A 13036-nucleotide genomic window follows, 5' to 3' on the forward strand; every position below is an offset into this window, starting at 1 on the left:
AGCCCAGGGTCTAGCAGCATCCAGGATGCTGGTGGGTAGCTGCACAGCCCAGGCTGCTGGAGGGTGGCCACTCTCACCTGACAGGCCTGTGTGGTCCTGACCCCTACCTAGGATGCTGGGGACATTGGCCAAGGTCTTTCCCCTCTCTGTGCCTGTCGGGTCTAGATGTAGCATAGACACAGCGCCCCGGGACCCAAGAGTACCCAGCCAGGGCTGCCCCCATAAGTGGGCAGGGGCAGGGCAGCAAATAAATAGGGACAGGGATGGGTAGGAAGGTGGCCAGCCCCTGGAGGGCAGGGAGCAGGAGACCTGGGCTGAGCCCGCAGGAGCCCAGGGAGCCTGGTCTCTGCCTTCCTATCCTGGAGGAAGGTGAGGGTGAGTGAGCCTCCCTCCCTCCCTCCCTCCCTCCCTCCCTGCCCCCACCGCGCGGGGCTGGCTGGGCTCTGGCTGGCTGGGCTCCAGCTTGCCTCCGCATCAATATTTCATCGGCGTCAATAGGAGGCAGCCGGGACAGCGCTGCGGCAGCACTCTTGCCAGCTCAAGCCCGCAGCTCGCAGGGAGATCCAGCTCCGTCCTGCCCGCAGCAGCCCAGAACTGCGCACCCACCATGGACGTCTTCAAGAAGGGCTTCTCCATCGCCAAGGAGGGCGTGGTGGGTGCGGTGGAGAAGACCAAGCAAGGGGTGACGGAAGCAGCTGAGAAGACCAAGGAGGGGGTCATGTATGTGGGTAAGTGGGGCATGGCAGGGTGGGGCAGTGCGGTAGCCAGAGGGCGGGTGCCCAGTTACCTTCGGCAGGTCTTACTCTCCAGCCCTAGGGAGGCAGTTTGGGAAGGGGGCGAGGCGCTGGCTGTCAAGGTGGGGTCTCCAGACTCTGGAGCACCCACAGTACCCTGTGCACACCATGTGTGTTTGTCTCTGGCCTCCTCAGGGCCTCTGGGTGTCAGAGACTGCAGACAGGGCTGGCTACCTGTCTGTGCATGCACAAAGACTCACCCAAGCACACCAGGTTCCCCTGAGCCTGGAGTCCCTGAAGCCATGAGCAGCCTGGCGCTCAGGCGGCCCCCACCCTCTCCACACGGGAGCCACTGCAGCCAGGCCATGGGACCCACCCTACCCAGAGAGAAGGGGTGGGCTGGGGGATGAGACCCAGGCTCAGGGTTCCCTCCCACCTGATACCCTCCTGGCTCCCTCCGAGGAAGAGGAAGGGAAGATCAAGCTGATGACTCAGCTCTCGGCTGTCCAGTCCTATTGTTGCTTCCGAGGCCCGGCCACACCCAGGCAGGAGCTGGACCCTCAGGCCGGGTCTCTCTTGTCCCCCCCGTTCTGTCCCCTTCCTATCCAATCATTTCCTCTAGACACAGCAGGAAGTGGTCCTCTGAATGGGCCGCCAGCCCCCAGACACCATCCTCACCCCACTGTGACCCTACAGCTTGCCCAGCTGTTCTGTTGTGTTTGTCCTGATCGCCCCCAACACCTGGAGCGGGGTCTGGGGCTGACGGCTCCATTTCCTCCCCAGGAACCAAGACCAAGGAGAATGTTGTGCAGAGCGTGACCTCAGGTAAAGAGCCCCAGGGCCAGGAGACATGGGGTGGGCCCCCCGGGGGTCCTGCGACCTAGAGTCCTCCCTTACCCTCTAACTGGGGTCCCAAGCCCTACAGACCCCTGCAGACCATGAGGCTAGAGTGGGCGTCCCCTTCCCCTCACCAGCATCAGAGGGAGCCTGGGCGGTCCCAGCAGAGCCAGGGCTCTGAGCTCCTGGGAAGGGGCTGCGTGCCCGACTCCAGCAAGCCTGCCGCGGGGCTGGGGCTGGGGCCGGGGCGGAGGCCAGCCAGTGTCCTCCCGCAGTGGCTGAGAAGACCAAGGAGCAGGCCAACGCCGTGAGCGATGCCGTGGTGAGCAGCGTCAACACCGTGGCCACTAAGACCGTGGAGGAGGCGGAGAACATCGCGGTCACCTCCGGGGTGGTACGCAAGGTGAGCCCCGGCCCTCAGACCCACCCCGTCTACCCCCCGGGCCCAGAGAGGCTGCTGGGGGAGACTGCATCACCCCACTCCACACCCCAGGAAACAAGATGAGGGGTCGGGGACTGGCTTCAGTTTCAGCACCCACTGAGCGCCGGCGTGGGGTGGGGTCCCTGCTTGCTGTTTGACCTGCATTCGGGTCTGGAATCCCCACAACCACCCCTTTGGGGGGCTTGGGGACCTATCTCATAGACAAGGAAAGTGAGGCTCAAAACCACACCTTCTGGATGGCTCTCAGCATTTAGGAGACGCCACATTTTGTAAGTGAAAACGGAGTCCCACATGGTGACAGGCAGCCTCGGGGGCAGTGGTCACCTGGCCAGGGGCTGAGTCACACCCGCTCCCAGGACCCAGCCTTTCTCCCTGTGCTGGGTGGGGCTGCTGCCTCCTCCTGGGAGCCGCAGGGAAGCAGCGTCCCCTGGTGGTGGGAAAGCAGAACTGGGTCTGACCCCACCCTCTGCAGCTGCCTGTGTATGTGTGTGTGCACGTTGAGTGTGCATTTATATGAGAATGTGTGTGGGTGTGCATGTGTGTGAACTTACACGTGTGTGTGCGGCCCAACAGCAGATAGCACAGGAGCAGTGGGGTGCTCCCCAGGGACGGGTTTTGGCCGGGTGAGCTGTCCCTGCACCTGTGACACAGCAAGCTCTGCCTTGCACATCTTATGCTTGTTAGTTGATTTAATAGACAGAAAATCCCATGAGACAGGGTGTGGAAACTAAGGCCCAGGGAGATTAATGTGTCACGGGCCCATGGCTAGTTCATGTGAGCTTGGAATTCTGAGCAGCCTGTGCTCGGAGAGACCCTGTGGCATCGTAGGTGGTAACCTGGGCTAGGATTCCAACCTGGGGGTGGAGTGGGGGAGCAGTGTCCAACTGTCCTACCTGCTGCGGGCCTCCTGGGTGGTGGAGTCCCAGGCTCCCAGCACTGAGAACCCCGGTGTTGGGAGTGAGTTGGTGGAAGTGTGGGGGCTGCCCTATTCCTCCTGGCTCTGGGGCGACGTCCAGGTGTCTGCTTCCAGGGCCAGCACAGGGTCTTCATGTCCTTGGAGCTGGCAACTGCTCCCTCCCCTGGTTCCCCTTCCTTGATGTATGAACTTGAGAAGCAAAAGAACCTCTCTGGGCCTCCATGTCCTCATCTGCAAGAGTGGGGTGAGCGTGTCGGTCTCCCTGTGCTGTGTGATGAGGCAGGGCCATGACCCCCATGAAGCGATTCTCCTGGCCCATGTGAGCACCCAGCAGAGGAAGGTGACCATCATCATCATCAGTGCCCTGGGCAGAACATATAGAGCCCCAGGAGGCCCCTCCTTCCCCACCCCAGCAAAAGAGGCCCTGGGATGAGGGCACCCACACTCCCAGTGAATGCTGGAGGGGGCTAGAGAGCCCTTGGAACCACCTCAAGAGAGACTTATCTCCTGGTGACACCCAAAAACCAATCATGACTCATCTCCCGGTGAACCATGAAAGGCCTCAGCAGAGATGGTCTGACCACTTATGCCCCCGCCCTCATCACCAGCTTTAGGGTGGCAGGACTTGACAGGTGGTACCTGCCCTGCCCATGGAGAGCCTGGCCGACTCCAGCCAGCACAGCACTGCCCTTTTATGCCCCACTCTGCCGAGGGGCAAGATGCCCCTGGGGCAACACAGAGGTGGAAAGGACTTTCCAGAGGCAGGTGCTGAGGCCAGTGTCCAGGCCAATCACCACTCTGGTCCTACACACCCAGCTGTCATGGCCTCTCACACAAATGTGTAGCTGGCATGGAATGCAGGAGACAGAAGACGGGAAGTGGGAGAGGGTTGTGTAACCTCTGCTGAGCCTAGAGCCTGTCCAGGAGGCAAGGAGAAGAACTCATGCTTCTGGAAACTGGAGTGGGCCTGCAGCAAGCCTGACCTGATGCCCACACCCCCCACCACTTCGAGCTTGGAGGCTCTGAGCTGCATGCCAAGCCTCTGTGGCCTCAGAGTCCTTATGTAAACCCCAATCGGCCTTCTTCGTAGGGCTACTGAGGGTGGGGTCTGACCTGGGGCTTCAGGGGCCACTGCCCATCCTCACCCCCACTCCACCCACCCCACCCAGGTTCCTCATCAATGAAGACCAACTAGGGGTTTCCCAGAGATTGGGGACCAGCTTGAAAGGTGAACTAGGCTCCAGGGTACTTGGTGCCCCTGGAGGGCCTTGGCATCGTCAGACAGAGCCAAGGCCAGATATTGTCTGAACCGCCCATCCCCAACACCTCCAGCCCCTCCAAGTACAAGGCCATGAGGGGCCTCTGCTCCTTTTTGAGGCCAGGGTGGACAAGGCCCTGGTTGCAGGCAGCTAGGGGTCTCTGCATTCTCCACATGGTCTCAGGTCCCCTTTTCTCCCTTACAGGAGGACCTGAAGCCATCCGCTCCCCAACAGGAGGGTGAGGCTGCCAAAGAGGAAGAGGAAGTGGCAGAGGAGGTAGGAGCTGAGCTCCTGGGGTGCACCATGGAGGGTTCCTGGGTAGGGACCGCATGTCCCACAGACTCACTGCTTCCTTCCAGAGCCCGCAGGGGCCTCCTGACCTTCTGCAGCCTCCACAGGGACTGTGGGCAGGGCTAATCTTGAACCTGAGTGGGAGGTCTCCACACGGATGACCCTTCAGGCATGGGACACAGAAGACAACCTTTCGCAGCCCAGTCAGGGTGGCCCGTGAGGGTTGGGGCCTGGAACTGTGTGTGCAGGTCATTCTTTCTCCCAGGCCCAGAGTGGGGGACACTAGAGGGCTGCAGGTCAGCGCGGACACCCTGAGGAGCGCTCCTCTGCCTTGGACACCATCCCCTTCCAGCACAAGGAGTGCCCGCCTTGAGTGACCTGTGGCTGCCCACGCTTCTGCCCTCATGCCTGGCCACCCCTGGCCTGTCACCTGTGCTGCTGCACCAACATCACTGCCCTCCCTCGGCCCCGCCTGCCCTCTGGTCCTTCTGACCCCACATATGCTGCTGTGAATTTTTTTTTATGATTCCAAATAAAACTTGAGTCCACTCCTGCCATGCTTTCTCTCGGTGCTGTGTAGCTTGAGAAGGGATCCCCAGGCCCCCCCAGGAAGAGGAGCAGATTCAGCCTGTTGATAGGACCAGGTACCCTACAGGGACACACACAGGGCATTCATGGGACCTGTGTGAACAGGCACTGCCTTCAGGAATACCCCCAACCCACCCATTGTCTTTAACATGGAGGAGGTGGCACTGCCTTTGGCTCCCCAAGACATTCGGCAGGACTCACAGACCCATCCACAAGGACAATTTAGCTCAGCCTCACGGTGGCCCCTGCCTGCCTGCTCTGCGTCCCTGAGGAACCTTCTATCAGCAGGAGGTGAAGATGGGCTCCTGGGCCTTCCCTCCGTGTGCGTCCTGGACTTCAGTGTCGCACAGGGAATGGGGCCACCTAACATCCTCCCTGGGGCAGACGGTAACTTTCAAATATGGAGAAGTCTAAACCTAGTGAGGATGAAAAGCATACCCCAGCAGAGACAAGAGGTGACCTTGCGGTGCCTCCCTCCTGGCCCCACCCAGCCTCACGCTTCCCACAGGACCTGGAGCTAGGTACCCCCTGTACTCCTCCTGCACCCAGAAGCCTGTCAGGTGCCACTAAAAACAGAACAGAGATGCACGAGGCCACACCTTGAAAGAAAAATAAAAAGCAACAGCTGCTGATTTCTTCGCAGGTGTTCACTGGGCCCTGTTCTGAGCACTCGACCTTATTCAATTCTCAGAACAAACCTCTTAGGTCGGAGCTGTAGATCCAGGTTTTGCTGAGAAGCACAGGACTGGGCAGAAGCCCAGGTGGCCCCAGCCCTGCTATGGCTGCGGGGACTGCATAGGCCCAGGGTGCTTACAATGGATCACCCCACACCCAACCCAAGGTTTCAAAACAACCCCGGGCCCGCTGGCCAGTGTCCTACACGAAGGATTGTTTGCGTTGTGCCTGGCAGGTTTGTTCAGAGTGGGCTGAGCAAACAGCCCCACTGGCCAGGGTTGTTTTGAAATCTGGTATGCCTGGCAGGCTTGTTCAGACCAGGGTTCCCTGGGGATCCTGCCTTCCCCTTTGATACTCAAGACGGTTTGGGCTCAGAGCATCTCAGTGACTTGCCCCAAGCCTCCAGGCCTGGGTGTTGGAGCCAGAGCTTAAGTCCATCCACACTTGACTTCAGACACTGCCCTGTCCACACCACCTCCCCATCCAGCCTCTGCAGTAGGTTCAAGGGGAGCCCGGTCAGGCCTAGCTGAGCTGGGCTGTATCCGTCGTCTAGCCATGGACATCCACTGGGGAGGCAGAAAGGAACAGGGGGCTGCTGGTCTCCACACCCCCAAACCCTGCCACGGGCAGGCAGGAAGGGTCTGGAAGCAGCTCAGGACAGTCAGGGCTGTTCCTGCTCCCCAGCCCAGACACATGCACATAAGCAGGCCTGTACGAACCCCAGGAGGAGGCCACCTGGGCCTGGGTGTGCCCGAGAGTCCTCTGGGCTGTGAGAGAAAGCAAGGAGGGGCAAGGCTGGTCAGGTGATGGGGTGAGGTAGAGGGCACCTATGCCCAGCCCCCAGCGACAGCCTTCCCCAGGATACAGGGCCCTCTGCCTCTGTTGAAGAACCCCGGAGGGGGTCCCTGCTGCGCCTACCACAGCCCACCCACAACCCCCTTCACACACACTCAGGGCTTGTTCCTGGACTCAAATGACAAACATCACCAGGAAGCCCCTTCCCAGCCGTGGGCACCGGTAGTGCTCTCTGCCTTTGAACCCTCATGTGCTCTGCGCCCTGTGAGGCTGCTTCTGACCTCCCTGCAGGAGCACGGTCGACTCCCCCTATCCACAGGGTTACACCCAAGATGTTCCCAGAAGCCTGCAACCCCAGACAGTACCGAAGCCTACATACCACGGGTCTTCCTACACATATGTCCCTATGATAAAGCTTATACATTAGGCACAGTAAGAGACTAACAATAACAAATAAGAAAATGGAACAGTTTTACAATACTGTAATAAAAGTTATTTAAAATATGAATTGTTTATTTCTGGAATTTTCTTTTTTTTTTTTGAGATGGAGTCTCACTCTGTCATCCAGGCTGGAGTCCAGTGGTGCCACCTCTGCTCACTGCAACCTCTGCCTCCCAGAGTCAAGTGATTCTCCTGCCTTAGCCTCCCAAGTAGCTGGGACTACAGGCGTGTACCACCACGCCCAGCTAATTTGGTATTTTCAGTAGAGACAGGGTTTCACCATGTTGGCCAGGCTGGTCTCGAACTCCTGACCTCAAGTGATCTGCCTTCCTTGGCCTCCCAAAGTGCTGGGATTACAGGTGTGAGCCATCACACCCAACTATGTCTGCAATTTTCCATTTAACATTTTGGACCTTACTGATTGTGGTGTGAGGGTCAAGGGAAAACTTCCCCTTTACCCTTTGAAGATTGACTGAAAAGACAGCTCATAAAAGCAGATTAGGAAAAATGGAATACACATTCATTAGCATGTGTATTCCATTTAGAATGTGAATTCCATTTTCCATGAGGAGGAAATCAGAGTGACTGTGCCACCATGAAATGGGGTACAGATGAGCAACGGGGCAGTGTGGATGATTTTAGGGGGCTGGTAAATCATTTTTAGGGGAATTCGGTGGGCTTGAAGAACATATAGTGGCCTCGGACAAAGCCTGTTGGGCTCACAGAGCGACAACGGTTGGCAAAATCTGTCCAGGTGTGTGAGCAGGCTGCAGTCTTTCTTCCTGTGACGTGAGTTGTCGGAGAAAACTCCGGGAAAGGACCAGGGGTCACTGTTTTCTTCTTTGGTGGGTCCAGATTTTAGGCAGATGAGGAACTTCAGAGAACAACTTCACCGTGTGCTTTGGAAGAGACAAAGGGTTAAGGGAGCTGGGGGAGTCTGGTCAGAGAGACCTTAAGGCTTCTTCAGTTCAGAATGTCACAGCATCATACTTTGGGGTATTGGTTTCTGAGCCCCAACAGTGGGTAACTGCAGAAAGTGAAGCAGCAAATTAGCTAGGTGTGGTGGCAGGTGCCTGTAATCCCAGCTACTCAGGAGGCTGAGGCAGGAGAAATGCTTGAACCTGGGAGGTAGAGGTTGCAGTGAACCAAGATTGAGCCGTTGCACTCCAGCCTGGGCAAGAAGAGCAAAACCTTGTCTCCAAAAAGAAAAAAAGTGAAACCGCAGAAAAGGGGGTCCATGGTAACACCATGGCCTTCTGCCCCTCCTTGTCTGAGAAGCACCAGTGCCCTGCACCCACTCACAACGTCCACTGCTGAGTGCTGGGCACCCTTCAGCCCATTTACTCTTCACAATACCCTTTGGGGAGACGCTGTGATGTGATGGGGATGTTGAGGCTCACGACTTGTCCTAAGGGTATCTGAACCCAAGAAGTTTGACTGCAGTGCTTACCGCTAGAGCCACGCTGAGCTGTCTCTATCATCATCTGCTGGGGGCTGGCTGTCCCTCCCCACGGAGGCTGTCCAGGTCATTGCCCATGGGACCTGGAGCACAGTGGCACCAGCAGCCTTTGATAAACAGGAGCACACAAAGGCCTGCCTGGCTATCAGGCGCTACCAGTGGGATTTCAGGAAGGCTGGCAGGGCTGCAGCTGGCTGGGCAGGGCAGGGCTGAGCTGGGCAGGGCCAGGCTCTAGACGAGAAGGGGTGGGGGCTAGGAGGACCATCGCTGATGCTGCTTTGTTTTGTCTGAGACCTGCTCCCTCCCTTCCTCCACCTAATCTCGCCTGCCTCTTCCCCTTGCCCAGGGTTGACCTCATCTCCATTAATCCATACCCAGCGTGTGTGTGTGTGTGTGTGTGTGTGTGTGTGTGTGTGTGTGTGTACAGGCGCACTTCCAGACCCAGATGTCCCCCTCTAGGGGCCAACCCCACACCACTAGAAGCAGGGCATGTACCAGCAGAGAAGGGCTGTGTGGCAGAGGCTCCTCAAAGCTCCAGAATAGGGGAGACGCTGACAGAGGTGCAAGAAACAGCCCCAGACAGGAAGTGTTAGAGAGACCCAGAGACGCAGGGCAGGTGTGCACTGGCCTCCAGGCCCTGAAGGCCGACTCTGGAGTGGGAGTGCACCCCCCCGGGTGGGTCCTGACCCATGCCCCTTGTGTGCCAGGGGAATGTGTCAGGAAGGTTGTTTTTCTGCCCCCAGGGATGACCTTCTCCACCCAGGCTCATGTCCCTAAGTCCCCTCCTAACAGCCACAAGTCATACCCTAGCGCCTTGCCCGCCCCATCTCAGGAAAGGTGACCTGAGAGGTCCAAGCTTATTCCTGCCCTCCCTGAGCCATGCTTCCTGCCCAGCTTCCTCAGGCCTTGGTGACCAATGGCAATCTCCTTGCCTGGGCTGGGCACACACACACTGCCCTCTCCCCCTTGGGGTTGCATGGTCTGCAGGTGCACACGCCCCTGTCTCATCCTCTGGGGGGAAGGATTTACGAGGCTCTCTCTGTCTGCATCCACTGGGTCACAGTGGCTGCAGGCACAGAGCCAGTCAGCAGTGCCCCAGCAGGTGTGTGGGGCTGGGGGCTCCGCTGTTGCCAGAGCCCTAGGGTTTACAGCCACCTAGGAGGGTTCGCAGATTCAAGTCTCTGCCACATGAGTTTGGGTAAGACCGACCTAGCTCTCTCTGCCTGCTTCTTTCTATACACTGATGCTATTAATAAAAATACCCATTTCAAGAGATGGTTGTAAAGATCACACTTGTGACTGAAGAGGGTAAGGCAGTGCCTGGCACAAGACAAATGCTCAATAAAAGGTTGCTGCTGTCATTCCTGTCGACACCAGCCCTGTGCTCCTGCCCTGGAGCTGACCCAGCGCTCACACCGAGGATCAGAAAGGGAGGGCTGGGGCTGATGAGCTGGGAGGGGGTGTGTGCCCTTCTCCTGCCCCCAGCTCCTCTCTGGACCCCTGCCCCAGCCCCTCTGCAGTCCTAGCCCTTCTTCAGTCCCTGGTTCGGTCTGCCCCTTTCCCACCGCGGCCCCCCTGAGGCCAGGATGTGCTCCCTGGCCGGCGGATTCTGGAGCAGGGCCCGGCCACTCCCCGGAGTCTGTATGCCGGGAACCGCCCCGCGCCCTCTCCCCTACGCGGGGTAGGCCGGCCCTGGGGCGCCTTAAAAACCGGAGCTGGCGCTCGGCATCGCGACTCTGGGCAGGATCCAACGTCGCTCCAGCTGCTCTTGACGACTCCGCAGATCCCCCGAAGCCATGGCCAGCAAAGGCTTGCAGGACCTGAAGCAACAGGTGGAAGGGACCGCCCAGGAAGCGGGTGAGGACAGCGCGCGACCTAAGGTCCAGGCAGGGGCACCTGCGTGGACGCGCAGGCAGAAGGGGCGGGTCTGCGCGGTCCGCAAGTACCGGGACCGCAGCTTGGCTCGTTCCTCCCCTGAGACCCGGGGTGGGCAGGATGCCCACCCCGGCCAGCGGAGAGATGATGCCCTGATAGAGGCGGTGGAACAGAGGCTCCAGGGGAGCTCGGGCCGCGCCGCGGGCACTGCGGGAGCCCCTCCGAGGAGGCTGCGCCCGGGTCCTCAGGTGAGGGTGAAGGTCCAGGACCGGGACTTGGCGCGGCCCGCCACCACCTCCACCCGCGCGCGCCACTAGAGGCTGCCCCAAACCCCGCTGGACTTTATTTCCATCCTACCCGCATTCCCCAAAAGTAATCATTGCCTTTAAGTCCCCACTTGGCAAAGAAGGTCCTTAATTCCACCACCTCTTTCCTCCTTTTTCTGGAGGTGACACAGCTGGGATGGAGGCATGGGGGATGTGAGGAGACCCCTGGGTCACCAGGGTGGCTCTTCCCGCACATAGCCCAGGCTTCCTTAGGACTCTGGCTCCCAATCCGTCCTGCCCATATCCCTTCCTTCACGAGTGAGACAACATCCAAACCAACCCCTTCCTTCACCAGTGCCCGGGGGCCCCACAGTTCCTCCCTTGAGACTAAAATGCTACCCAGGAGGCCTCCGTGTCAAGCCTCTTCCTTCTGGGCTTCACTTTCCCACCTGAGAGCTGGGTGCAAAGGATGGGCTGTTTTCTGATGGGTTAATCCAGAAGAGGTCCCCAAGAGCCTATCAGCACACTGCTTGACTAACCCTCTCCGCAGGAGGGGTCTGGGTAAAGCAGGCCCTTTCCTGTTCAGCAGCAGGGACGAGTTACAGTTCTGCTGGCCGGGGGATGGTGAGCGCCTGGAAACTCCATTCCACGCAGGCCGAAACTCTGGTCCAGAGGAGACGGCCCCGCCTTGGAAGTTTCGCCTCTTTCCTGCACTTGCCTCCTAATGTCTTACGCTGCCGGTCCAGAGGCACTGGCCTTGCTTGTGTGCCTTCTGGGGCAGGCCACGGGAGGGAGGAGGCGGTGAGAGCCTGGCAAAAGTCCAGGTCCAAGGGCCAAGTGCACAAAAGGTGGGAATTCAGGCATTTGGGCCAGGCTTCTAGGGGAGAAGCTGTAAAAGGGGGTAGGGGTCTTCTGGGCCATGCCCAGCAGCAGCCAACAACCCAGATGCCAGCCGCAGCCTGGCCCTGCCCTGCCTTCCTTCCTCTGTCCAACTTGTTCTCAGCAGCCCTGGAGATGGAAAGGGAAGCCCCTCCCCAACAGGGGAGGAGCTCAGAATTAGAAATAAACAAGAACACCCCAGAGGCACAGAAAGGGCCCCTGCCTCTTGGGCTGGGCGGCCCTGGGCCAGGGACTTAATCTCTGTGGCATCCATCCCTTGGGCCTGTACGACAGAATACTTTGGAGAACACATGAGGGGCATGGCAATGATGGGGCCCCTGTGGTCGGTGGTGCCTCAACAGGGGGTAAAGGCCACATCTCTCTGTTCCAGTCTCAGCGGCCGGAGCAGCAGCTCAGCAAGTGGTGGACCAGGCCACAGAGGCGGGGCAGAAAGGTCTGGTGGGGCTGGAGGGAGGCGGGGGACCCCACCACACCTCCCACTCCCCACCCCACCCTGGGGCCCAGGCACACCCTCTCCTTTGCAAAGCCTATTGCCCACACTACCCCAAGCAGGTCCCCCGGGAGACCCGGGCCAGGCTAAGCCTACGTACACTGGTTCCCCCGGCCCTTCCTGACCTGCCCTCTTCTGCCCTTCCCCAGCCATGGACCAGCTGGCCAAGACCACCCAGGAAACCATCGACAAGACTGCCAACCAGGCCTCTGAGACCTTCTCTGGGATAGGGAAAAAATTTGGCCTCCTGAAATGACAGCAGGGAGACTCGGGTGACCCCCCTCGAGGTGCCATCCAACGGAGCCTGGCCCTGAGCTCCGGGCGGCCGCCACCTCCTCGGTCTGCCCCCTCATTAAAATTCACGTTCCCACCCTGTGTCTACTTCGCGACTCCTCACAAGCTGGGCCCAGTTCTTCCATGCCAAAAGCAGAGTCCCCATATCTGGAGTCCTGGGCTCCCAAATTCGGAAATCCAAGCCGACTGTCTGGAATGTTTTCCATCCCGCCAAGGTCCTCCCGCCGTTCCCTGACCCGAGGCTCAGCCCCCCTATCGGTTCGTGCCCCTCCCTCGTCTGACTCAGAAGCCAGCCCCCGCCCCTCATTCCCTGTCCCAGGATCCCGGGCCCTCCAGGGAGCCGGGCAGGACTAGGCCCCCAGATCCTCAGAAGGCTCCGCTCTGGGCGGGGCAAGGGGCCCTGCAAGAGCGGGGTCCTCAGGAACTTCTCTCCCCCAGCTGCTCCTGGAGGCTGGGAACAGGGGAGACGACCCAGGGCCTCCGGATGTCAGGCAGCGGGAGGTTGCGGGGGCGACGCGGAGTGGGGAGCTGGGCTTCCGGCCCTCGCTACCCCGCCTCGGCCTACCGGGTGCCTGCGCGCCCGCTCCACCCGGCGGTGAGTCACGGGGCAGGGCCCGCGGGGCGCTTTGTTGTGTGGGGCGCTGCAGCTCGGCTTGGTCCTGCCCTGACACGCCCCTGGGAGGGGCTTCGGGGCTCGGGGCCTTGCACGTGAGCACAAAGACGGGGGGCGGGGCCTTGCACGTGCGCGCTCGCGTGCAGGAGACCCCTCCCTTC

At 59.7% G+C, this 13036-nt stretch overlaps 2 protein-coding genes across 2 annotated transcripts; both read left to right on the forward strand.

Moving 5' to 3' along the window:
• Positions 1-463: 463 nt before the first annotated feature.
• On the forward strand, positions 464-5036 carry SNCG (synuclein gamma). The gene is made up of 5 exons (XM_021672255.2): positions 464-728; positions 1518-1559; positions 1847-1974; positions 4393-4464; positions 4745-5036. Exons 1-5 carry the CDS (start codon positions 608-610, stop codon positions 4763-4765), a joined length of 384 nt encoding a protein of 127 aa, XP_021527930.1. The 5' UTR covers positions 464-607; the 3' UTR covers positions 4766-5036.
• Positions 5037-10149: 5113 nt separating this feature from the next.
• Positions 10150-12338, forward strand: ADIRF (adipogenesis regulatory factor). The gene is made up of 3 exons (XM_012472625.3): positions 10150-10294; positions 11849-11911; positions 12118-12338. Exons 1-3 carry the CDS (start codon positions 10234-10236, stop codon positions 12222-12224), a joined length of 231 nt encoding a protein of 76 aa, XP_012328048.1. The 5' UTR covers positions 10150-10233; the 3' UTR covers positions 12225-12338.
• The last annotated feature ends 698 nt before the right edge of the window (positions 12339-13036 follow it).

Source organism: Aotus nancymaae, unplaced genomic scaffold (assembly GCF_030222135.1).
Source record: "Aotus nancymaae isolate 86718 unplaced genomic scaffold, 86718_ANA_hifiasm-v0.15.2.pri h1tg000010l, whole genome shotgun sequence".
Taxonomy (NCBI): domain Eukaryota; kingdom Metazoa; phylum Chordata; class Mammalia; order Primates; family Aotidae; genus Aotus; species Aotus nancymaae.

Bases quoted from the DNA above. Each gene is read 5' to 3' on its own strand.
- ADIRF (XM_012472625.3), top strand. From the start codon at position 10,234: ATGGCCAGCAAAGGCTTGCAGGACCTGAAGCAACAGGTGGAAGGGACC. The intron at 10,295-11,848 runs GTGAGGACAGCG...TCTCTGTTCCAG, and splicing joins AGGGACCGCCCAGGAAGCGG to TCTCAGCGGCCGGAGCAGCA. The intron at 11,912-12,117 runs GTCTGGTGGGGC...GCCCTTCCCCAG, and splicing joins CACAGAGGCGGGGCAGAAAG to CCATGGACCAGCTGGCCAAG.
- SNCG (XM_021672255.2), top strand. From the start codon at position 608: ATGGACGTCTTCAAGAAGGGCTTCTCCATCGCCAAGGAGGGCGTGGTG. The intron at 1,560-1,846 runs GTAAAGAGCCCC...GTCCTCCCGCAG, and splicing joins TGTGCAGAGCGTGACCTCAG to TGGCTGAGAAGACCAAGGAG. The intron at 4,465-4,744 runs GTAGGAGCTGAG...TCTTTCTCCCAG, and splicing joins AAGAGGAAGTGGCAGAGGAG to GCCCAGAGTGGGGGACACTA.